The following is a 23,388-nucleotide window of genomic DNA, read 5'->3' on the forward strand; positions in this document are numbered from 1 at the left end:
AAGAAACTTTTATATACATGTATATAATGAGTGTATATTAAATAAAAAGAAAGAGCTAATTGCCATGATTCTTCGTTTGTGGTACATATAATATTTTGAGATCAAATACCTGTATAAGCTCTATGGCTTTATATATATATATTTAATAAAAGTAATTGAAACAATGGTAAAAGGCGGGGGGAAATATATTTACGATAATATTGACTAATGAATTGTGCTAATTGATCTCTTTTACAGGATTTGCAGCTCAACAAAACAAGCTGTATTTATACGAGTATTAAACTTTTGGATCCCAATTCCGTAAACCATGAATCTATAACTCAAAGTAAATGGATAGAAACATAAAAATCCAATCTACAATAAAATCAGAGTGGCTTGAAGTACTTGGAATGAACAAAGAAAGGAAGAAGAGACATACTTATTATATACACATGGTAAGAAGGGTAAAGAATATATAAAATAAAATAAAAGCAAAGCAAATGATTGTATATGTTTTTAAGGCTTTAAATTTTAAAAGTTTGTGGGAATCTTCCCACCCGGGGAGACTTTAGTGTATAGTACTTGACTTCCATTGGTTCGTCTTTTTCTTCTAGGATTATTGGTACCGAAAATCTTTCGTGACTATGATTAAATACATATTTGTCAAAGTCTGAGACCTTGAATTTAGGGCCCATGTTATCATCAAGATCGACTGCAAAATCCATAACGAAGTCCATGTGTTCGGTTTTGGATGTGGACTCCAAACTAATCCTGGATAGTTCCTGGCTGGCTTCTCTCAAAGCACTAGCCAGGGTTTGCTCTGCGGTGTCTTCATTTCTAGGCTGATCTTCACTATATGATGTCGCAGTATAATCATCAGAAGATTCGTCATTATTTTCTGGGGAGTATTGAGCTTGAACCACAACATCTTTTAACTCGTCTTGCTCATCTGAAAGATAATGTTGAGTATTATTGTTTTCTGTGTGTCGATCTGTATAATTTATAGATGCGCCTAATATCGAGCAACCACCTTTTAGTTCAGTTGTATCTTTTGTCGGATCGTGCTGTACTGTATCTGGACTACGGACATGAAGCTTTGAAGCTTCTTGAAGACGTGTACACCAAACATCTTTATCATGTGCTGTAGGGGCCTCGAAATGGTATACTACAATCCTTTTACTTGCAATCGAGCACATAAACTGAAGTGGGTGTTCCTCATATTCAGTAGTTGAATTGTACATCGCATTAAAAGCTGCCGCGGTTGGTTTTCGCAAGGATCCCAAGAGACGCCCGGTTTTGTCTTGCCGTGCCACTTTTCGTGTCACGGTTCGGTCGACCAAGGTAAGCTGTCCCGGCTCTTGCACGACACGAAATAAGGCTTCCGGATTAGGTCCATGATATGATTCTACTTTTGCGATTATGTTTTCGTCGATTTCCCGACTGGTGGAGCGTATTTTGGTGCATATGATAAGGTCGTCAAAAAGAAACACATACAGATGTTTCTTTTTTTCTTTTATGGAAAATGTACTATTACGTCTTTTGAGTACATTTGGATGAGGACTTGTGATAGATTGGGCGCTGCTTTGGCGTTGCAAATATGGGCGGTGGACATAAAGAGACTGTACACTACCACATGGATTAAACGATATGCTGCTTCCATAAATGTCGTTTGATGAATCGGTCAAAGGATTCTGAGAACAAGGTAAAAGATCAAGAGGTCCTTCGTGGATGAGTCTCCGCCCAGGCTTAAGTAAATTGATAGATGTCTATTTCGACCACTCATGAGTGTATATTAAATACCCATTTTTATTCTTCTGCAATGTATCTGTCCTTTTACTATTATAATTGTTTTTATGAGTATTATTGTTACTTACATCGAGTCCAGAAATACGAGTAGTCAGGTCTTCTAGTCTGTGATATCGCTCAGCTTCTGCTTTGTCATTCTCTATTAGTCTAATGGCTTTGTCCATCTTGGTTTCTAGTTGCTGCATTTCCCAAAAGATGGAATCTTCAGGCTCTAGACATTCTCTAAGTTGCTAACAAAGACACATAATGTTATGCACAGCTATATCTTGGTAAGAATAATATTTAGAAGAGATTGTCTATACTTACTCTAAAGAACAAAGGGTATTTCATGATTCGCTGAATTGGCAACAGCATAAATGATTGCAAAGGCAGGTTCCGGCATTCTGACCAAGACGCTCGATTCTAGATTAATCGCACCGTTAAAAACTGAATACCATTGATAGATCTTTTGTGTGTGTGTGTTTCATATTTTACTTACTCGTATATATGTCCCAAGCAGATCTGATTTTGACTTTAAAGCATTAGTAATTACATGGTTTGCTTGCTCGAAATTGACAAAATAAGTAGAGTATATTTCCATGGAATCAACCTGACGCAATTTTTTTGTATATAGATAAGAGTTGATATTTTGTCAGGTGCTTTTTTTCTTTCTTGCTTTAATCTTGCTTCACGTAATCTCTTGTTTGAAAACACTCACATAACCATCAAAAATGTCTCCGATAGTACGAATCTCTGGATGTTCTTTCGCTTGTCTACAAAGAAAATCCTGTAAAAATCAGAACGGTAAGAAATAATAATTGATACAATTTTTTTTTAAAAAAAAAAGAGTTGAATAGACTGTTAATACCTTGAGTATGCTTTTATGTAATTCTACGATTTTATTGGTACTATTAAAGATCTTTAAGAGTGTCGACGGAAGACCTTCCCATTCGACTGCGTCTTTTATAAAAATCTATGTCGATTTGTACATATTGGTGTTAATTATCATTTATTCCTTGTTGGAGCTGTATATGTATATAAATCTAACCTTTTGAACAAGTTCAAGGTCTTCAATGTATTTACACTCTGTCAGGATGACTTCGTGTATTAGCTCTTGGTATTTTTGCTGTTTTGGAGATAGACGAGAGAGTTGTTGATATTGTTTAGGATTTATACTCTCTTTCCATGTCTTGTAAGAACATGGTGTTCCGAATCCATTGGGTTTGAATCCTTTGTATAATGACTCGTGGGTATCATCAGTAGGGCGTCTCAGGAATTCTTTTCGTGCGGCTACTTCATCCTCAATACTTGTGGGAAGAGTGTATACACTGATGCGACCAGAGGAGACGTTAGAGCACATTTTCTTAATGGAATGTTGGGGAGGTTTACTACAAAACAAGCCCAACTTTCGATGAAGATAAACACCAGCACGTTTTACAATCTTTTGTGGCTGTGTTTTCTTTATAGCTTCAGCATCCGTTTGGTTTGGATCGTTGGGAAGAGAGGAAGGAAAAGTCAAATCAGGAAATTTACCCATCATTAACTGGAGGATATGTAGTTATCTAAAGAAGAAAGGAAATATCAGGTTTTAGTCTTGCTTCCTGATGCCATTTTATATGATATGTTGTGGTTGGGATTTCAACAGTTTGGGAAGGAACGGATCAAAAGTAAAAATTATTAATAAAAATAATAATAAAACTTACAGTAGTTTCAACCATTGTTCTTTCGAGAGTCGTTGAGTTGTATGTTTGATTAGTTGATATTGATATTGATATTGATTTTGATTTTGATTTTGATATTGGTTTTGATATTGATATATGTGTATGGTACCAAATGAGAGAAAGAGAACATAATAAAAAAAAATTTCAGAGTACTTCTTTAGTAGAAACAAAACATTGTTTTTTCATCCATTCTTGTCATTGTTTGCGGTGCTGCCTGTTTTGGAAACCTGTCCCTCGCTACTTCACTGCCAAGATTTGTGTTTTCTTTTTGTGCCTGGAATATACTATATCGACGGTCAGGGTCACTGACTCTGTGACTAAATTAACAATTCTCTGCTTAATCGCTTGGACTTTTCATAAAACTTGATCGCCATCGCATCCCATTTTCATTTTTTTTTAGTCTGTAAAGTGTAAGTATTCTTCATATTTTTTATTTATTTTACAGTATCAGTCTCACACACACACACACACATTGGGCCGGAACTTTTTTATTATTATTTAAAGCTAAACTCCTTTCCGCACACCCCTTTGCTTAAACTATGTTCTTTTGATTGGAAGCCTGTTATTGTCTCTTCCACAAATATCTGTCTCTTGTATACTTTGAATATATGAATTAAAGTTGTTGAGTCAATGTATATGTATCTACCATCTTCCTCTGTCTCCCTCTCTCTATGAAATATGTCTTATTATATTGTTTTCCAGAAGCATCCCTTACAACTCATTCACCAATGTCCGTACACGATAAAAGGAAAAAAAGTAAAACTTTTGGATACAGACTTTCATTGTTTACCAAAAAAAAATATACTTTTTTTGAAGTTAATGATTAACATTGCTTAATCAAGATTGTAGATTACATTAAAATCTGTTTGGATGCCAACTTACAGTAGTGTACGTTAAAGTGTAATGGCGTAGAGAATTTTCTGGTATAAAATGGCCTTTGCCACGCAAAGGTCTAAACTGCTACAGACAAACGTGTGGATATCAACTCTATTTGTCGAACAACTTTGACCTTTAGTGACATGAAACGAAGTAGGAACATTATTGCATGTTGAGATTCTAAAGAAGAAGAATAAAAAAAAAGCTGTACTAGTGTCTGCACTCGACTGTATATAACTTAGTGGTGACATCGTTTTGAAAGTCCTGATCACAATCCAATTAGCGAATTATGTAATTCTTTTTAAAAACTAAAAGTCCAAGAAATAAAGTTATTTTCAAAGGATATCTAAGATTTTGGAATATGCATTATATATATGTGTGTGTATATACAAATGTATTAAACATACCTTCATAGTATTAAGCATTCTACTTTTACAAATTATTTCCCAATTGTTTTATACGCTGCATTTACTTTATCAAGGCAAATACTGTGAGAGTGTTATTTATTAAAAAGACAAAATAATATTGCTTATATCTGTCACTATTGAAATCCCTGCTGTGTAATGGCTGTTTTACACTGTATGAGTATGTAGTGTACGTGTGCCTGGTGTATAGCAGTTCTGGAGATTGTTAGCTTACCAGGTTCATTAGTAAGAAGGAACCAGTGTTTGGTTGTGGAGTCTGTTCTTCACTCAATTGTGGTATATATACCACACAGTGTATGTACATGTTTTACCATATGTTCTAAAAGACCTGGCATTGGATATTAAGATAAGCAATACTTTTTAGGGCTTCCCTTTTGAATTTGCACTATAGGTAATTTGGCATAATCCGCTGAAAATTTCATTTATACCAATGTCCATAGAGTACAGATTACAATGTCAGTCAATAAATATGTATATATATCTAAGTCTGGATTCAGTATAAAGAAAATAAGACGGTGTAGCTAATATCAGTGAAAAATTACTATTTAGCAAAACGATTCTTATAAAGAATACGTTTTATAATCGAACCGAACATAATAGCAAATACAGTCACTGTATATTGATTGGTTTACTTGTAATAATGCAATTGAAAGTACATTTTAACTTTTTATTTCTTTTTTATTTTATTTTCATAAATATTCGGGTAGTAGAGATGTTTTAAATGGAGTTGTTAAATAAATCAATTATTTGGATTCCACATTGAAATTACAAGTTATATGATTTAATAAGTATATATACGTTTTTTGAAAGTATATTTCTAGCAAGAAGAAGTTGTATGCTACGTAAATATTAGTCTTTACATATAGACAGCTTAATATTTCTCACTCAAATAAACAAATCCTTTGGGAGGCTTATATATCACATGCTGATAAAAGACTATGGGCGCATTTTTTTGTTCAGAACCCGATGTTTATTTTATGCGCCGTGACTTTTACTTTTACGCCCAGATGGCTTTGAAGAAAAAAAATTTTCTTTTAAAACGGGGGAGTGAATGGGATTTTTTAATTTTCTTCTTTACTCGCGGTTTGTATCTTCTCCATTTTAATTGATACAGTAAAATCAGATATTATCATTCTATCTTGTACAAAGATGCAAGTCAATAATAAGCTGTGGTCCCGGTAATTATGCTTAATTATCGATGCGGTATAGAGCTTGTCAGTCTATGCCTCGCGTATTTCGTAGGGATCTGAGGGTTTTCTGCCATGCGTGTTCGATGTTAGATTGTAGTCATCTCAAGTCTTCTGCGCATGACGTGGCATTTGTAAGTGGCCTTAATTTCTCAACCTCGGTTGGGGAGGAGGTCCTGTTGCATAATCTGATTGTAATGTCGATGGCGGATGCTGCTTTTTTTCTCTTATACAAAACGTGGGAAACTCTGAGGGTTTTCTGACTTAAACGCTTGGTGGGACGTAGTGGCGAACACACCTTACACTTTTGTGTGCTAGCCAGTGGCTCTATCTGCCTAGCGGCTTATTAAGGTGATAATAATCTCCAACCGGGTCTCTCTCGTTTTTGCGAGAGAATCTTGAGCTGACCATACCTCAAGATAAGCAATATTTTTATTTATAGCAGGTATGTAATAAATAAATAAAAACATTCATTGACAATATACTAATCTTAACTTTTTTGAATATTTAGATAAAGTAAAGCCAAGGTACCACCTTGAACCAGCTCAGCAAAGCTCTTAGGCTTGAGCGTTCACCGACTTTAATTGTTTTTTTTTAATTTTTTTTTATCAATATATAAAAGACCTTAATAAAATCAAAGTTACATATACTTTATTTAAACAAATGAAGTGAAATAGTATATAATATTATTATACGCGTTTTTGAAATCTATCTATTAAAGTCAACTCTAGTTTTGAATTACTCTGTCAAAAGATTAAAGACTCACAATCTAATGCGTTTTGACACCCGCTAAAAATAAAAGCATGAGCATTGTTTTCTTCCTCATTTTAACAATCTAATCCAACATGCAAGACACATCATCAGAAAACACACGCGTTTCTTTTGAGATATACGATTCCTACTAATACGAATGCATTGTGTACATGCATTAAGCGGATGTCAAAGTAACTCAGATTTCATGGGCTGTTGGCATGAGTCTGTCCAATGTCAAGTACATCATTGAAAATAGATAAAATAAAATCTTCAGGCCCAAGAAAGCGGCTTGTAAGACCTAGAAAGATTAATGATAAAACTGAAATATATTTTGTGCAAGTGGTTCGAAAGGACCCAATTTGCCGCATGCTCTAGGCTAGAAGTCTCTTTAAAGAAAATGGAAATATTCATCTGTAGAAAGACAATCATCAGAAATATCATCTGTTTGGGCTTAGGTTCACATATTCCAGATCATAAACCAACCTTGACAGAGGGTCAATGGAGGGGTGTAGCTCGGCCCAATTAATCACAGTTCATAGTCAAATGGAACGATAAAGGGGCCATAGTTATCAGAAGAGCTGACGAAATGTATAAAAAATAAAATACAATCGAGGGAGCCAAGCTTGGGGAAGGGTGGTGTGTGAGGTATTCGGTATTGTTTATGAGCTAGTATCTCAATATTAGGAAAGGTAAATACTGTAGTAGAGCTTTCATTATTGTTTTGGCTTTAGAATAAAAATACTAATTTTTCAGGTACATTTATATTAGGATAATGTTTGTTCAGTTAGTTCATTATGCATAGTACCCGGGCAACAGAATGTAGTCTACAATCTTGTGTATAGTAGAGGCATCAAAAGCCGTGTAACTAATTGAATATATTTGGCTTGACGAAAAAAACCTATTGGCTCCCATGTTATGGATAACATCGGGTTAATGGCTGGATGGAAGCGGGATAAATGGGTGGATGCAAAAATAAATTATTTCTGTAGCTTCCCAGTATTTAATGACGTATGTTGTAACAATGAAAAATGTGAACCTCTCTTAAGTATAAAAATAAAACAAAAATAAAAAACATATGCATAAAAATTAACCACGCAAGCTGCAGAATAAATGGAGTACAAAAATATTCATAGAAAATCTTCTTGATAAGAATCACAGAGCTAGAAATTAAAAATTGAATAAAAAACGAATTTATTGATAAAATCAAAATCACAATAACACAGTTGACGTTGAACCTATAAAAGTACATTATCATTTATGGGTATCTATATGCAATAAATTAAAAGGTGTCTTGCTCTAGTTTTTCTCCTATCTCTTAATAAATCTATGTAGTTATGCATAGTAGTCTTAGAGCACAGTATGTTACACGCGCACACAAAATACTAATGACTACCAAGTCTAACAAAAGTAGATATATTTGGATATATTTACCAAATTATCCGGTATCTCTTGAAATGTCGTTTTATTTAATATGCCAAATGAAAAATTAAATTACAAAATTAAAGAAACTTTATCAATGTAGATAAAAGGTATCTCTCAAAGCTCTCATTTATTGGTAAAGATATATTCTGCTCTTGCGTTTACACTGTAGTATAACTACAAGGCTAGATCAAAAATTTAAGTGTAAAGACCAGTAATGGCTCTAAATGATGATACTTTTCAATTAAAACATCAGTAAGGTAGGGATGATAGGATCTAGAGCTAGTAGTAAGACAATAATGGTAAAACAGATGAAAGAGAGGCGGGAAGAAGGACAGTGCCGAATAGTTCCAACCAGATCCCTGTCCAAACAGCGGATCGTAGTGGGTACCGGATTTTAGTAGTTTGAAGCTGGGGTACCGCGCCAAACATGGAAATATAAAATAAATATACTTTACTTTTGAACTTTTTTTATTCAAGAAGTATTCTTCATTGCGAGCCAGATATAGAATAATAAGACCGTTTTTCCCGTTAAGAAAAGGGTAAAAAGAAACCATTGGATATCTCGTCTTATAGAGGCACTCATTAAGAGTTATATAGGCTAGCATAAAAAAAAGGAGCTCTTTCAATACAAACTTTAGCTTTTGACTAGGGCTTTACAATTATATACAGTCTCATCAATTAAATGAAAGAAAATTTTAGCTTCCGCCAAAGTGAAAAAATAACATCCTTAACTCTCTCTTCATTGTTTGTCTACTTTTACTTAAGAAACCACTTTCAAAATTATTGGAATAAGAATATATAACCTTTAAATATTAAGAAAAATAATTTTTATTGAAAGTTTAATATTTAGTAACATCACCACGGGCTTTCTTCATACGGGCTATGCGAGTTGGCATAGACATGCAGTAGGCCTTGCATACTGCAACCGGTATTTACTTCTATTCTTCATGGATAACCTTGTCTAGCTCCTTAATAGTTCTTGGAGCTGGTACTCTTGCCCTTACCATCCGACCCAAATGAGCCCATAGGTTCTCAATAGGACTGAGATCTGGGCTATTCGGCGGCCATTCCATTATTGGTACATTATGGATCTTTTTCCAGTTCTCAACAAGTTTTGACTTATGACAAGGAGCATTGTCTTCTTGGTAAATAAACTCCCCGCCATGTCTTTCACTTAGGCGACCATAAAATGGGAGCAACTTTCTTTCCAAAAGGTTTATATAGCCAAATTGGTCAAGGCTGTTAATAATCGTTTTTAGTGGGCCTACTCCTCCTGCCCACACACAGCCCCAAACCATCACCGAACCACCTCCAAACTGTACTCTAGGCATGATACAATCAGACTTGAACTTCTCCAGAGGAAAGCGCCAAATTCTAAGGTTTCCATCCTTTGGGAAAACCATAAAGCGAGACTCATCGCTCCAAATCACACGATCCCATCTTTGATTGGTTTCTTTGCAACGTTTAGCAAACAACAATCGTTTCTTTTTATGTGTTCTGGATAGCCTTGGCTTAAACACAGGATGGCAAGAAGACATTCCGATCTTACGAATAGCTTTGCGGATGGTATTCTTGCAAATGTACTTGCCAATCATGAGTCTCGGCGTTTGTGAGTTCTCCAAGTGTGGCATTACGATCTTTCTTCGTTTCGTTTTTAAGCTGGCGTAAATCTCTCTCACCCAAAATTGATAGACGTCCTTGGCGTTTTTCTGTTAATGGCGTGCAATTCTGTTTCCATCTTTGAACTGTGCTATGTACAGTTGTCATGGGTATGCCTGTCTTCTCCGAAATGGCAGTCAATGAAATATTATGGAGAGCACCACCGATAATAAGTCCTTTTTCATAGTCTGAAAGCTCTTTTCGTTTCTTAGGAATACTTTTATTGATTTGCTGAGACATTGTGAGATTTGAATGAGAAGAGTTTTTAAAAAAAGCACAACAACTTTGCATTAAAGATGTTCTATTTAGTTGGGTTTAAACTTTTTTCTTTCATTTATTGTATGGGTCTGTATATATATATATATATTGTGCTATGAATCCTTACCCTCCTGTTTTATATTATGAATAAATTAGACATCCTCTCTTTATCACATATTATAAAAGAATACGTGTTTAGACTTGGTTCTGACTGTGATTGAGATCATCAAGATCCCAAGTATCTTCTTGATTAGGTGCATGATATCTCCAATGATTCTTGTGAAGATTTCCAGGAAATAAGGCAAGCAAACCTGTCTGGCGCAAAAGGCTCCGACCGACTATGCATTCAGGTTAAATAATGTCGTTTTTATCATTATAAAATCATACCACATGTTCCGCAGCAAAAGCACCAAAGCAACCCCGACAAGAATATCAAAGCGATCCCAAGTATGGTTAACCACACTTCAAGGTATGTGAGCTCCATTACTCTTTGTACAAGATGTAAAAAGAGTTAACATTGAGGTTCATCAGATTACCTTGAACTCATCTTGAGTGGTGGCTTATAAAATTCAGGTTTACCTAAATTCGTTAATAGCCAAGGCTTTGTATTTTATACTGGTTTGGTATACGCAAAAAAAAACAAATAGATTGATGTGTTGAATGTTGTACAAATAATGTACTAGACAAGGGGAATCTGGCTAAATTCTGATGGTATTTCTGTAATATACATTATACCTATTATAATAAATAAAGTTATAAGATGCAATGAAGGATACAATACAACACCCAGATGCTGGTACAAAAAGAAGAGGAAAAAAATCCCGTTTATTTATTCATCGCCCTATAATGTATTATATTACGAATTTTCTTTATCTTTGTCTATCCTATGAGAAACAGTGTATTTTATTATGAAATAGGGTGACACTCTAATACTGTATAATATATTTTCTTTAACAATTTACTTTTTATCTCGAGAAGCGTGATATTAAATGGCGAAAAAGTGTAGTTTGTTTAACTAGGAATTTGTTATGTCTTTATTAACAAATATCTTGTTTAAGACATAAAAATATTTAATGGACCTGGATCATAGAGTATATGATTAGATACAGGACAAATACTCCTTATGTTGATGTCTGATATTTAGATCGAATATACTTGAATTGTTTTAGTTATTAACTTCAAGCTATTTACATTATTTTATCATTGGATAGGTAATGATCATATAGTATTAAGATTATATGACAACAGGACAAAATACAAATATTGATAATTATCAAAACATACTTACAAATCCACAAAATTCATATTGACCTATAGATATCCACTTTCATTAGGTTCCAATACTCTATTGTGTGCCTTTTGAAATTATTGGTTTTAGAAAGATATATTTAACTGATTGATACCTCAAGAATATTTTGTTAATTTAAATATTATTATATCATAATATATATGATTATTGAAGCTTAAGGGAGGGAATAAATATTACTTTGGTGAAATGTACTCTAACCAATCAATATATTTTACGCCTCTCCTCAGTCTTATATCCCAACACATCTTTCTGGCCATTAGGTGAAAATAATCTTAAAGGCACTAAAATTACACGAAAGGGAAATTCACGTTAATATACCTAAAGGGCTTTCATTGGTGTGTGTATATTACATAGTGTATCAATACATATATATTGAGCTATGAAAGAACTGAAATTATTAAATATATATCCCAATTACAGACTTTAGCTTTATATTTATTGTAACAAATAATCCTTCTAACCAGTGAAACTTTATTAGACTGTAAGTCCATCTACATTCCTATGATTAACAATTCAAGTAAGGATGTATTGAATAAATATACAGATCATATAGTATAATTTTATAGTGGTAGTACATCTTTGCTTGACCAAAATCATGTCCAACTTTAAGTTACAATATACCTTGAACTTTGAATCTTAAACCGTGGTTTTTAAAACTGTTATCTTTGTACCAACATTACACTTAAATATGTTTTATAGAGTTTTATCCCAAGCTTATTTGGTTGTTTTTTTTTGAGAAATAACTTCATTTTTCATTTCATTTCATACTCAACACGCAAACCATCTGTTCACCTAAAAGACTTTAACATACTATGAAGTATGTACACTACAGTTAAAAGAATAAGGACTTTATTTCTCTTTACATTAATAAACCTAAATTCTTATTGGGTAAAAACTAACTTTTTACAAACGCAAATTTTATTTTTACATAGCGCAAAATTTATTTGCCAAAAAAAAACGTAAACAATTAATTTAAAAAAAAAAGAAAAGAAAGACTGTAGTTAAGCCATGTCTATTCAGTTAAGCGAGTCATGTAGGCGCTCGTTACAGCACACTAAAGGCCTACGACACTCCTTAGAGGCTCTTCCACTACAAAAAGCATGTATCCCAACACGACGAACCACTATCGAAAAAAAACTGCAAGTCCAAAATATCAGTCTTTTCAATCGACCAACTATTCAATCGCAACAACTCTTAAATTCATCTTGGAAACCACTGACTCAGACCCGCCACTACCTAAAAGTGTCACCACAATTGAATTATGAAGACCTTGAATTGAAGAAAGACGTGGGGGCTGGGATTATCTCTGAACAACCTATTCATTCACAACCTATTTCAGCCGAGGATGCCATTCAACAATTCAACAGTCGCATTGAACAATGCATCAACCAGGTTGAGGCCAATACACCATTGCATTCAATTGAAATCAGTAACATTTGGAATTCTTACAATGCATTGCTCCAATACATGCCCAAAATGCTCCTGTTAAAAACCGTCCCCTTGAATTCCAAAAGTTTTGAACAACTCGTCTTGATACTAGAATCAAGATCCCGAGAGACGCGCCACTCAAAATGTTGGGTTAGAATTGCTCAGGCCTATGAGGACTCAAAAACCCTAAATATCATTCCTAGCGTACGCATGTCTTATGCCGCCATGACCGCTTACGGTAGATCAGGGCGTTTAAAGGACGCAACCGATATCTTTGAGCGACTTAATCCTATTGTACCAAAGGCCGAGACTCAAAGAGGAGAGATGCACGAACGATACATGGAAGCATGCTTAAATACTGGTGAATTCGGCAAAGCATTTCAAGTCCTTGTAGAAATACGTCAAAACCAGGTCCATTTTTCTGTTGCTTCTAGATGTGTAGCACGGAGTGTGGATGTTTACTTAAAAAAGAAAAACGTGCGACAAGCCATTGCTGCTACAAAATTGTTTACTGCCGCAGAACTTGGGTCAGATCCAGTCTCTTTAAGGAATATTACAAAGAGTATTTGGACAGCTTGTGTGGATTTTATGGAAGAGTACGGAAGTATGTCAGTGTCAAAAGAAAGCTTGTCATTCGAAAATTTTGATGTTGAGCCATTCCTTGATGAATTTTCAAAGCAAACTCCCACTTTTGGATTTCCTCGGCCCATAGTCAAAAACACATCTGGATCTTACCAACATGGACGCGAACTCTTCACTGCAAGTTCTTTACAGTTATTGATGAATCTTTTGGCAAATTCTCGGTCAGATTTTATACCATCTATTAGAGTGTATGATACTTTATTGGATATCTATGCTTTTGAAAAGGATTATGCGAGTGTGAAGGATGTTCTTTGGTCAATTCAGAAACATCATTTACAGCCTACTTCGCAGACTACAGGTCTCGTTCTACGCACTTTTAGCGACAATCTGTCGACAGCAGAACTCCAAAAACTGTACAACACCTTTTCGAAAGAAGGAAAGCTCGACACGCCAATATACAGTGCATTTATTCACATATACTCCAATATAAACACAACTGGTCGTGCCGAACGTGTAGCTCTTGAGATGAAGAAAATGGGTTGTAACGTGACTACGGATTTACACATGGCTATTGTACAGAGTCACGTACGTAATGGGCGAGTGGACCGTGCGCTATCTTGGCTAAAAACATCCGAGTATTTACAAACGTTGCGTAACCAAACTAAATCTTTACGCACTACGAATGATTCAACAATCCTGGACCCTTATGCGGTGGTAATGGAAGGACTGGTCAGTCAATATGACATTCCCAGTTGCCTTGAATTACACAAATCGCTTAGTTCCGGACCTATGAAAGCAGCTGTGGAAATGAACCGACGCATTTTTAAAGTTATGGTAACATTGGCGTGTGTGGAGAAAAACTGGAATACATGCGAAGCATATATTACAAAGCGGAGTATCGACATCACCCCAATCACAATTTCGCGTATGGTCAATACACTTTTGAATCTTAAGAAGGACAACAAATATACTATGACAGGTGCAAATATTGTAAGGTCCTTACAATCTATGGAATCAGCAGCCAGTATGTTTGTCAGCGCGGAAATTATCTCTACCATCATACGAAAGTTAGGCGAACGTGGGCAGCATGAAGACGCTTATCATTTATATAGATGGGTACGAGGAGAAGTTGGTGTTGGTAAAGGAATACGACTGGTTGGATCAAAAGAACGAAGCTCGAAACCAGATATTTACCTGGCAATGATGCAAGCTGCTACAATAAACAGCGATATTCGTCGATCAGAGCGTGCTTCGGTTGACATGGTTTATAGAGCTCGTATGCTTGCTCCAGGACCAAAAAACCCAAATGGACGTGCGGCAAAGCGGCCACCTTCTTTGAACGACTACAATATGCTGCTGAATGCCTATGCCTCTCGATTACCTACGCCCGATATAGCCCACACTAAGAAGACGTTTAAAAAGATGCTCAATTCTGGACTGGTACCAGACGTCGTCACTTACAACACACTCATTAAAGCATTTGTTAGTGCAGATAATTTAGAGGCTGCGAATCAAATATTTTATACCATGCTTGATGCCGGTATAAAACCAGACGGTTGGACTGTGAATACTATTGTACATGGTCTAGTTGGTAGAAAGGAATGGAATACGATCGATAAATTTGTGAAGGGTTTGAAGAATCATGGGATTTCAATTGGTATCGATATAGTTACTTTTAATCTTATTGTTCAAGGGTTCCTATGTCTCGACTCAAACACCGTCAATCATATCCGTGTTCTACGCACAAATCATCTATGGTCAAAATCAAGACAACTTGAAAAGGACCTAAAATCAGCATATACCTTGAAAAGTTCTGTAATCTGGGAGATCTTTGAAGCTGCAATTGGAATTAAGCGTGAAGAGATAGAAAAAGAGGCTACACGAGAGACCGTCCACAGATTATCAACAGATCCGATAAAAACTTTTGATATATCTGACAATCACATCTTTTACAAAACACTTTATCAACAAATCCCTCGACATCATAAATCCAGTGTAGAAAACACATCCGAAGATTCATTAACTAGTTCTCAAGATCAAGTTTCAGATTTAAAGAAAGGCACAATTTCATCCATGTTTACGAAATCCAGGAGTCTACGAGAGCTGAAACCAGATGCTGTAACATACAAGCTATTTATGAAGGCCTTTGAAAGTGCGGGAGATTATGTAGCAGCATCACATATCCACATCTGGATGACACGTAGATTGTAAACAAGTCAACAACTCATGATACCTTTTTCCCCTCTACTTCTACTTTTATTTCTACCTCTTCTCCTATCTATAATTCTATGCTTAGTTCTTATTTATTTCCTTCTTTTATTCTTTCCTTATACTTCCTTTTTTTTGCACTCTTGTACATAGCTGTAAATTTTGTTTTCAGGTGCAGTTTCTTTTTGTTGTAACCGTTAAAAAAATAGAGAGACTAATATAATGTGCTAGACATTATCCAAAGGGGACCAAACCAGGTTGTTTTTTTTCTCAATCTCAAATTCTTTGTTGAAATCAACTACGCAAATTGTACACATTTTATTTTATTACAACTAAATATTTGACATCTTTCTTAAATATATTTACCCTCATTATTTGTATATTATGATGTTCGTTAGGTATATTGTATAATATGTTATTATTTATTCATATTGACTTAACATTATTATTAGATTACCAATAGTCGACAGTTTTTATTCTTTTACAAGATAATATCTTGTTTCTGTGTTTCTGTTCTAATAATACTATCCTTATATAGCTCTAACTCTATATACTTGTTACTAGGACGATTTTTTTATATAATTTGAAACGATTTTTTATATAAAACGAAACATAACAAAAAGCTGTGATTTTTACTTGGGTACGATCAGTACTCTCTAAGATTTCATAAAGCCTTATATGTACTGTAATTTTGTGTGCACAAATTTATACTTGCACTTGAACGATCAGGTATTAATGGTCGCAACGAATAAAATAAAGTTAGTGTTGCTAAGCATGTTAGATGGTATCATTATTTGGATTATGAAAAAGATTAAGAAAGAATTAATTTAGGTGAATTATGAGACAAAATAATTAATTTTACATATCAAGAGTAAAATTAAAAATATAAATAAATAAGGTGGTGAAGCAAGATGGTGTCTGCTAACAGTCGCTGTAAATCTAGTTGAATTAAATAAATTATAAAGGAACATAAAGTCTTATCATTTAGTTAATGGCTGTGCTTATATGTAGAGAGAGTCTTTGACCGTAAAGTATATAAATAAATAGTTACATTTTTCAGGATGAGAATGATGTGATGAATTGAGCCAAAACACAGTGTCAAAATCAATTTGAATTCCAGTATTTCCAAGAAATATTAATAAAGATATATGTAGTAACGAGATTTTATACATCTTTTATATATATAATTGATTGGTCTGATTTCGCTTTTACTCTAACTTTTTTGATAAAAACTGCACATACGGACTCGCAGAATCTTTCTCTTTCACAGATTTCAATCTAAATATTTTTTTGCTTGTGAATTTAAAATAATTCAATTCAATTCGACTGTAAGCCAACATCAACAATTAAAATGTACCTTCTATTATATTTTGTAATTAATGACTATTCAAGGATGTGCAATTTCTTCTCGTCCTACTAGGGTTAGCAAGTAGTGGCTATTGGGAATATTTTCCAATATACAATACCATATAACAGATGGATGAGAATTTGGCGACAGCGCAAGGACATATCGTTTCTGTCAACAAGATACTCACCGTCAAGGATGGTGTAATTCATGTCCTTATCACCGTCAAATCTGGCATCATCAGTGTAATAAATAGTTCAGCTAGATCTCCATTGCATCGCTCCTATTAGTGCTGCACTTTTGATTACCGTTTACATTGTCCGTATCCAAGCTTAGCTTAACTAGCAAACATATCGCGGTATTTATGTGAGTGCAAAATTGTGTGATATTTTATCGATTAATTATCCTATTTATTTGTACTAGTCATGCATGCGCAACCTAATGTGAAAGACAAAACCTGGGTCAATATTACCAGCTGATATAATGGTAAACAATAAACTGAGGTGTAATATGAGTGTTGCCTTAAATCTGTCTCCACTTGGAGATCATGTTCGGCAATAATAAGTTTAGACAGTGTGACTTGAAAAAATGTTGCCCAAGAATTTTATCAGGTGGTACCGTCAGAGGAGAATGTCTCCTGCTGAGAGAGCATTAATGAGAAGTCTTTCAAGAAAGGCAGGCCGTTCAATTGAAGTAAGTATTACTTTAACATATATAATACAAAAAAAAAAGAATGTTATAGCTTGCTGTTGAAAAATAAAGATTAATAAAGAAAAACGTATTACTAGAGCTGCTCTCCGCGCTCACTTGCACACCTTGGCATTCAAGATGTCATCAGTTTAAAATATCAAAAAGGACTGTGGCATCACAATTCTAGACCTAAAAAATTACGATGGAGAATATTCCACAGAAGTTTCTGACCATGGTAAAAAATGTGTCATCCGGATTGCCCACTCAAATTGGACAGGCGATGAGGTAAATTGTTTTTATTATTAATAATGTGTTGTTGCATAGTTATATTGAGTGGATCATCAACGCACGAATTTCAACTCAACATCCTCCTCCTTCTCATGCTCGTTGGCTCGTATGATAACAAAAACAGAGGGGCAAACGTTCACCAATTGATCGCTAGGATTTTTAGTAATGTGTCCAACACAACAGTCCTGGGTGACTTAAACTCGGGTTTTCCAGTATGCTTTTAGGCATAACCTCCAAATAAAATTGCTACTCATCTCTTTTTATTTATGTCTAGCTTTCCGCGTACACAATACTAGTAAATACACCTGTAAGCAACAGCTGCTTTTTTTTTTCTTTTTAGTTTTTTTTTTAATAACCCCCCCCCCCCCCCCCAGTCAAAATGTTATTCTTATATACAATTAGAACATAATACTTTTTTGACAACGAAATCACCAGTTTTTTTCTAATATTTTTACTTATTGTGTGCTTTACTCTGCCAATCTTTAATAGGATGCGATGCACAGGTACATTGATGTGACAGTCATCTGGAGAATATTTAGGAAAGCAAAGATCGACACTGTCAATCTACTGCAATCTATCATTAGCTGTACAAAGACTACTTGATAAATGAAAATAATTGTTGATCTTGATGAATTATGTGAGTTAAGTTGAGATTGTGCGAGGGTGGAAGTGTGAAGGAGTGTGTAAAAACTTATAAGATTTAAACATCATAAACAAGCTTGGTGCCGCGATTTTTGCCAATAAATATAACTTGCGCAACAGATACACCACTAACAGAACCATTTTTATCATAATATTATTATTTTTATAGGAAAAGTGATAAACATCAGATTTTTGATGGGTTTTTGCACAAAGAAGTGTGTAAAGGAGGCGTGCTGGTAAATGGCTAGATTTTTAAATTGGTAAGCGATTTTGTAGTATTCAAGGAACTGGGGATAGTCGCCATTATATATTACGGATAACCTTCTGGCATGGAGAGGAAAAGTAGGAAGGGGGATAGATTCATCACCTTTAATTATGATTCGTGTGTCCGAAAAAGCTTGAATGAATATTTGCAACCTAAACGGGTGATGAGTGATTATGTAAGTGCCAGGAATGGAGGTGTTATTGACTTGGACAATAGAAGGAGGAGATGTAATTGACATGAGAACCGGGGAACAGCATTAACCAAACTATTTTTGTAGGCGTATTTAACAAAAGTACGTATATATATATATCTTCCAAGTCACCCTCTCTGTTTGTGCCTCCATTCTTTAACAATCCGTTGTATGCTTTACACCCAAAGATCAATTTTTTACGATGGTTCAAAATTACGAATGGTCCCACGCAGATGGAGATCCAAACGAATGTTACAGGTGAGATTAATAGGAGGGTAAAGATGCTTGCACTGCTGACAAAAAGTATCTAGGCTGATACTGGTATTTTTGAGGTCTTGATAGGATATAACAGACTTTACAGGGTTTTTACACATATCCACAGAGTTGATCCAAAGCTTGAGTGGAGTTAAAGCAGGTTTTAAAAGGACGGGGTAGATGAATAGATGAGTATCTAGGACTTCTATTCGTCGGCTTTTATGTACGGAAAACCCTTTTTACTTTTACTTACCATGACAGTATACACACTACGCTATACCATTTTTTCTGCCGTTAATATCACCATTTTTTGCTAAATTTTCAACCATTCTCGGTCTTTTTACAGAAGAAAGCAGGTATGAAGTCAATGATGGTGCACGCACTTATTTAAAGTATCCAAGGTGATGCAACTCCAACTGTCATGCAACATTTGTAACCTCTGTATAATGGCTTTTTGAGGGTGTACTAGCAATTTCTCACTCTTTAGTATCCAATCCTACTTTCAGCGCCGCTTTAGAGAGATACGACTGCGAATAAATGTACTCGCATAAACCGACATTGATATTACCTTCCAAACTAAAAAGGGGATGATTGGACTTGTATTATCATGTACATTTGCTACAAGCCATCAGCGAAAGGGTTGCTATGACTGTTAATTGCGCTGGATTTAGGCTTTTTTGGTTGAGCTATCAAACCAGCAAGAATGAGATTTTTGGGCTTTAGACTCTTGCTGTAGGACAAGTTGTTGTTTGCCAGGTATGTAGCACCGAAGAGATATGTAATACCACCAGAGGGTTTAAACGAGACGATATTCACTGCTAATATCAAATAACGAAGCTCATAAACAAAATGATGAAGCAACCATGCTCTTTGACTTATTTCACATCAGGCCGTTATATTCGTCGCACATCATGTTAATTATATTCAGCTCCTTGTTCCATTGACAAAACTTGACCTCAAGATCAGGATGAATGAAGAAAACATTCAATGCATTTGTATTGGACTGGTAAATTAATTCACGTTTATTGACTGAGGTGCTAGAGTGTAAGAAGTCTTCCTGAATTTACAAATTCAAGCAGCTTGCGTGCCAATCATTGAAGAGACGCATTGAGAAATGACTGATACTATTTGTTGATAGGTTGTGACTATATGGCAGTCCTGGGATACCACAAATCTTTGTATCCTCTTTGCGATGGCTAAGAAAAAAGGTGGCATTGTTTGGAATCCAGAAAGTCTTGCTGATGGCTGGAAATGGCGACTATACGTTTTCAAAACATGATGGATAAACCCAATCAATACAATCTGACCCTCATTAACAACACAGCGTAGAGTAAACATGATAGTAAAAATTGAAATGTACGAGTAGACTTGATTGTTTGGTGTATATCAAAAACAGCAAATGGGTTTATTAAAAAATTGACAAAAAAGAAACTAGTTACTAACATTTCTCTTATTATTTGGATCGAAAACTGACCTTCATTGTTAAGCTCTTTAACTTTGATCTCAAAAATCCCGTGTTTATCAATGTATTTATCACTGTCATTGCTATCATAGTCAAACATGGTGTCCAAGTCATCTCCACTGGAATCATTTCAACTAACCTATTGTCAAGCATTGAAGTGAAGTCTTTAAAAGGTAAGTTAGCCTGACCGTCCATTGCTTTCACTGGATTGGATTGAGAGGTAAGAACTGTTACAAATAGGAAATACAATGTTTTATTGGTTTTATTCCGATTCTTTTTAAAAAACCAAAATTAAATGTTCTTACGTTCAGTACAAATTCCCATGCTTTTCTTTGAACCTGTATTTTATTCAAAATAACACGCATATATATATAAATGCTTTTTACACAGAATACATTATAATATTCTTAAATATCTCAACGGTTTCAAATTTAATTCTTTTGTTATGATGATGGATAATGTGTCTCACTATTCTAGAAATACTTTACCAGCTATTATTACATCTATTACAGTGAGAGTACATAGTGTGTGTGTTTTTAGATGACAGGAATGCATATTTTAATTACACTTTGAATCATTAATTATTGTTATCATTATCAAAAAACGATTGCTACAAACATTTCATCTGCTGCGGTTTTAAAACATATTGAATTTAAATTATTTTGCGTTATGTCTTTATTTTATTGTTAAATAAAATGGTTGGATTATTAACGCAAACTGATATCTAGAAAACAGGTAGCAGCAACGAAGTAGTACCTGAGCTAGATTACTGACCTCCACAACCCCTGGTACCTATCATTATCTCTATCTATGTGGCTGGGTGTATTAGCATTATTGTTTTAATATATACGTGAAAAAAAAATTGTCGCCTATGCTTGAACTACATCAAAGTAAGACATATACAACTTGGTATTAATTTACATTGCTACATCCAAAAAGATGTTCTCTTTCAATACTATGATCCGTTAAATATTTAACGACTGGTTTTTCTTTTTTACAGTATTGTCAACCCAAATGCATATGTCACCAATATATCAAAGTACAAGTATAATACTGTGTAATTCGGGGCAGCTCCATTCCTTTGTTTCTTTTCTTTCTTCTTATTCTAAATCCAAAAATGTTAAAAAATGACTTGTATTTTACTATCTAGCAGAATATATATTCCAGAGTTAAGGAAGCCAAAAAAGCGAGATTCAACTAAAAAATTAACCAAAAAAAAAAGAGAGACGGTTGATGACCTTTGCAGTTTTTATATCGTTTAATGTAACAAGTTAACTACAAGCGAGTGAGAGTAGTAGAATACGTTAAAACAACTAGATATTTGGTCCTCGTTGTGGTCTCTATAATGTTGGCTTCATAAATAAGGTCGCTGATTGTCACCTTCGACATAACATCACAGCATCTCGGTTTTGAGTATTTTTTTGAGAATCATTACGGTCTTGACTAAATATATACACGTGTATAAGAAGAAAAAGAGAAAAGCATAGTTTAATTACTGTAGCTCACAATGTTGTTTGTTGTTGCTGCTGTTTTCGTCACAAGTGATACAAGAATAAACTAAATATCCACTGATTTCACAGTATGTACAATCATATCAGACTTCTGCTGTTTATAGCGATAGATATTTTTACTACTCTACACTTCTCTTTCAATTTTTGTTTCTTAAATATACGGTACTATCTCTGGTAAAACAGCTTGATATAAATATGTCATCATAGATATTTTCTACAGTTATTTGGTTATCATAATATTAAAAGAAAGAAAATACGTCGACTGTACTTATCACCCTTGATTGTATTGTAGATATATAAATATATATCTAAGGATTAATATCGACTAATATACAGTACATGCAGCCTAACAAGTATATAAGATAAAACGATTATAATAATGCGGCTCCATCATATAAGAGTGTGTGCTGCTGATTGTTTTCTGGCTAACAGACGTCAAAACCGGCCTATTCTTTTGGTGTACGATCACTCTTTTCAAAAATATGACATTTATATGTTTATGTCTGTATGTGTAAATTTAGTAATCTTGACTGTTCTTGTCATGTCATCTTTAAATCACTAGGTGAAGATAAAACGAAAATTGTTAAAAGAGAGGCATACGCACTGTAAAATAAAACATAAATAAATAAAAATATTTTTTATTTATTTTTTCTGCAAAAAAAAACCCGTCTCATTCCACAATAGGAATCATTGCACCAATGACTATAATAAAAATTGTATTTTTTTATTAGAAACATTTGATCTCTTATTAGGAATTCTAAAGAATAGCAAATATATATATACATACTTCTTATAATTGAAATTTTTTGAACAATGTTTGGGTTTGGCCTTGCTTAAAGGGTAGGCAAGATACCAAAAAATAAATAAATAAATAAAAAAATATCGGTTTCAGTCGGCATTTATAATATTTTTTTTTTTTTTTTTTTTTTTTGAGAAATCAATATTTATTCAAAAAATAAAATTCATGTAATTCTACTTTTCTCAACTTCTACTGATTGTATTTGTATGCTTCTTGGCTCTATCGATAGCTAATAAAAAGGAGTAACCGAAAAGTGGCATAAGAGGCGCATTGCCGGTCTTTAGAATTTTTTCGGAGTTTGAATTATGCTACGATTAGATGGCCGCCGGGATTTGATATAGTGGGCAGG

General features: G+C 34.4%; 6 protein-coding genes across 6 annotated transcripts; 4 read left to right on the forward strand and 2 right to left on the reverse strand.

Moving 5' to 3' along the window:
* Window positions 1-503: 503 nt before the first annotated feature.
* Window positions 504-3,301, reverse strand: PHYBLDRAFT_147932 (hypothetical protein; the record flags this gene model as incomplete). The annotated part of the gene is made up of 7 exons (XM_018431976.1): window positions 504-1,724; window positions 1,854-2,015; window positions 2,092-2,187; window positions 2,264-2,374; window positions 2,483-2,551; window positions 2,633-2,737; window positions 2,813-3,301. 7 exons carry the CDS (start codon window positions 3,299-3,301, stop codon window positions 504-506), a joined length of 2,253 nt encoding a protein of 750 aa, XP_018289475.1.
* Window positions 3,302-5,876: 2,575 nt separating this feature from the next.
* Window positions 5,877-6,611, forward strand: PHYBLDRAFT_159433 (hypothetical protein). The gene is made up of 2 exons (XM_018433984.1): window positions 5,877-6,418; window positions 6,485-6,611. The coding sequence occupies exon 1, from the start codon at window positions 5,985-5,987 to the stop codon at window positions 6,234-6,236; it is 252 nt and encodes an 83-aa protein (XP_018289476.1). The 5' UTR covers window positions 5,877-5,984; the 3' UTR covers window positions 6,237-6,418; window positions 6,485-6,611.
* Window positions 6,612-12,382: 5,771 nt separating this feature from the next.
* On the forward strand, window positions 12,383-15,842 carry PHYBLDRAFT_182267 (hypothetical protein; the record flags this gene model as incomplete). Its single annotated transcript, XM_018438597.1, has 1 exon — window positions 12,383-15,842. The coding sequence occupies one exon, from the start codon at window positions 12,383-12,385 to the stop codon at window positions 15,593-15,595; it is 3,213 nt and encodes a 1,070-aa protein (XP_018289477.1). The 3' UTR covers window positions 15,596-15,842.
* Window positions 15,843-16,971: 1,129 nt separating this feature from the next.
* Window positions 16,972-17,227, forward strand: PHYBLDRAFT_147935 (hypothetical protein; the record flags this gene model as incomplete). Its single annotated transcript, XM_018431977.1, has 2 exons — window positions 16,972-17,013; window positions 17,069-17,227. The coding sequence occupies 2 exons, from the start codon at window positions 16,972-16,974 to the stop codon at window positions 17,225-17,227; spliced, it is 201 nt and encodes a 66-aa protein (XP_018289478.1).
* Window positions 17,228-17,525: 298 nt separating this feature from the next.
* PHYBLDRAFT_147936 (hypothetical protein) lies at window positions 17,526-18,518 on the forward strand (the record flags this gene model as incomplete). Its single annotated transcript, XM_018431978.1, has 5 exons — window positions 17,526-17,630; window positions 17,793-17,862; window positions 17,952-18,127; window positions 18,190-18,222; window positions 18,405-18,518. 5 exons carry the CDS (start codon window positions 17,526-17,528, stop codon window positions 18,516-18,518), a joined length of 498 nt encoding a protein of 165 aa, XP_018289479.1.
* A 691-nt stretch (window positions 18,519-19,209) lies between these two features.
* On the reverse strand, window positions 19,210-20,829 carry PHYBLDRAFT_147937 (hypothetical protein; the record flags this gene model as incomplete). The annotated part of the gene is made up of 5 exons (XM_018431979.1): window positions 19,210-19,483; window positions 19,890-20,085; window positions 20,213-20,324; window positions 20,393-20,634; window positions 20,742-20,829. The coding sequence occupies 5 exons, from the start codon at window positions 20,827-20,829 to the stop codon at window positions 19,210-19,212; spliced, it is 912 nt and encodes a 303-aa protein (XP_018289480.1).
* Between the last annotated feature and the right edge of the window lie 2,559 nt (window positions 20,830-23,388).

The sequence above is a fragment of the Phycomyces blakesleeanus genome (assembly GCF_001638985.1).
Source record: "Phycomyces blakesleeanus NRRL 1555(-) unplaced genomic scaffold PHYBLscaffold_16, whole genome shotgun sequence".
NCBI lineage: Eukaryota > Fungi > Mucoromycota > Mucoromycetes > Mucorales > Phycomycetaceae > Phycomyces > Phycomyces blakesleeanus.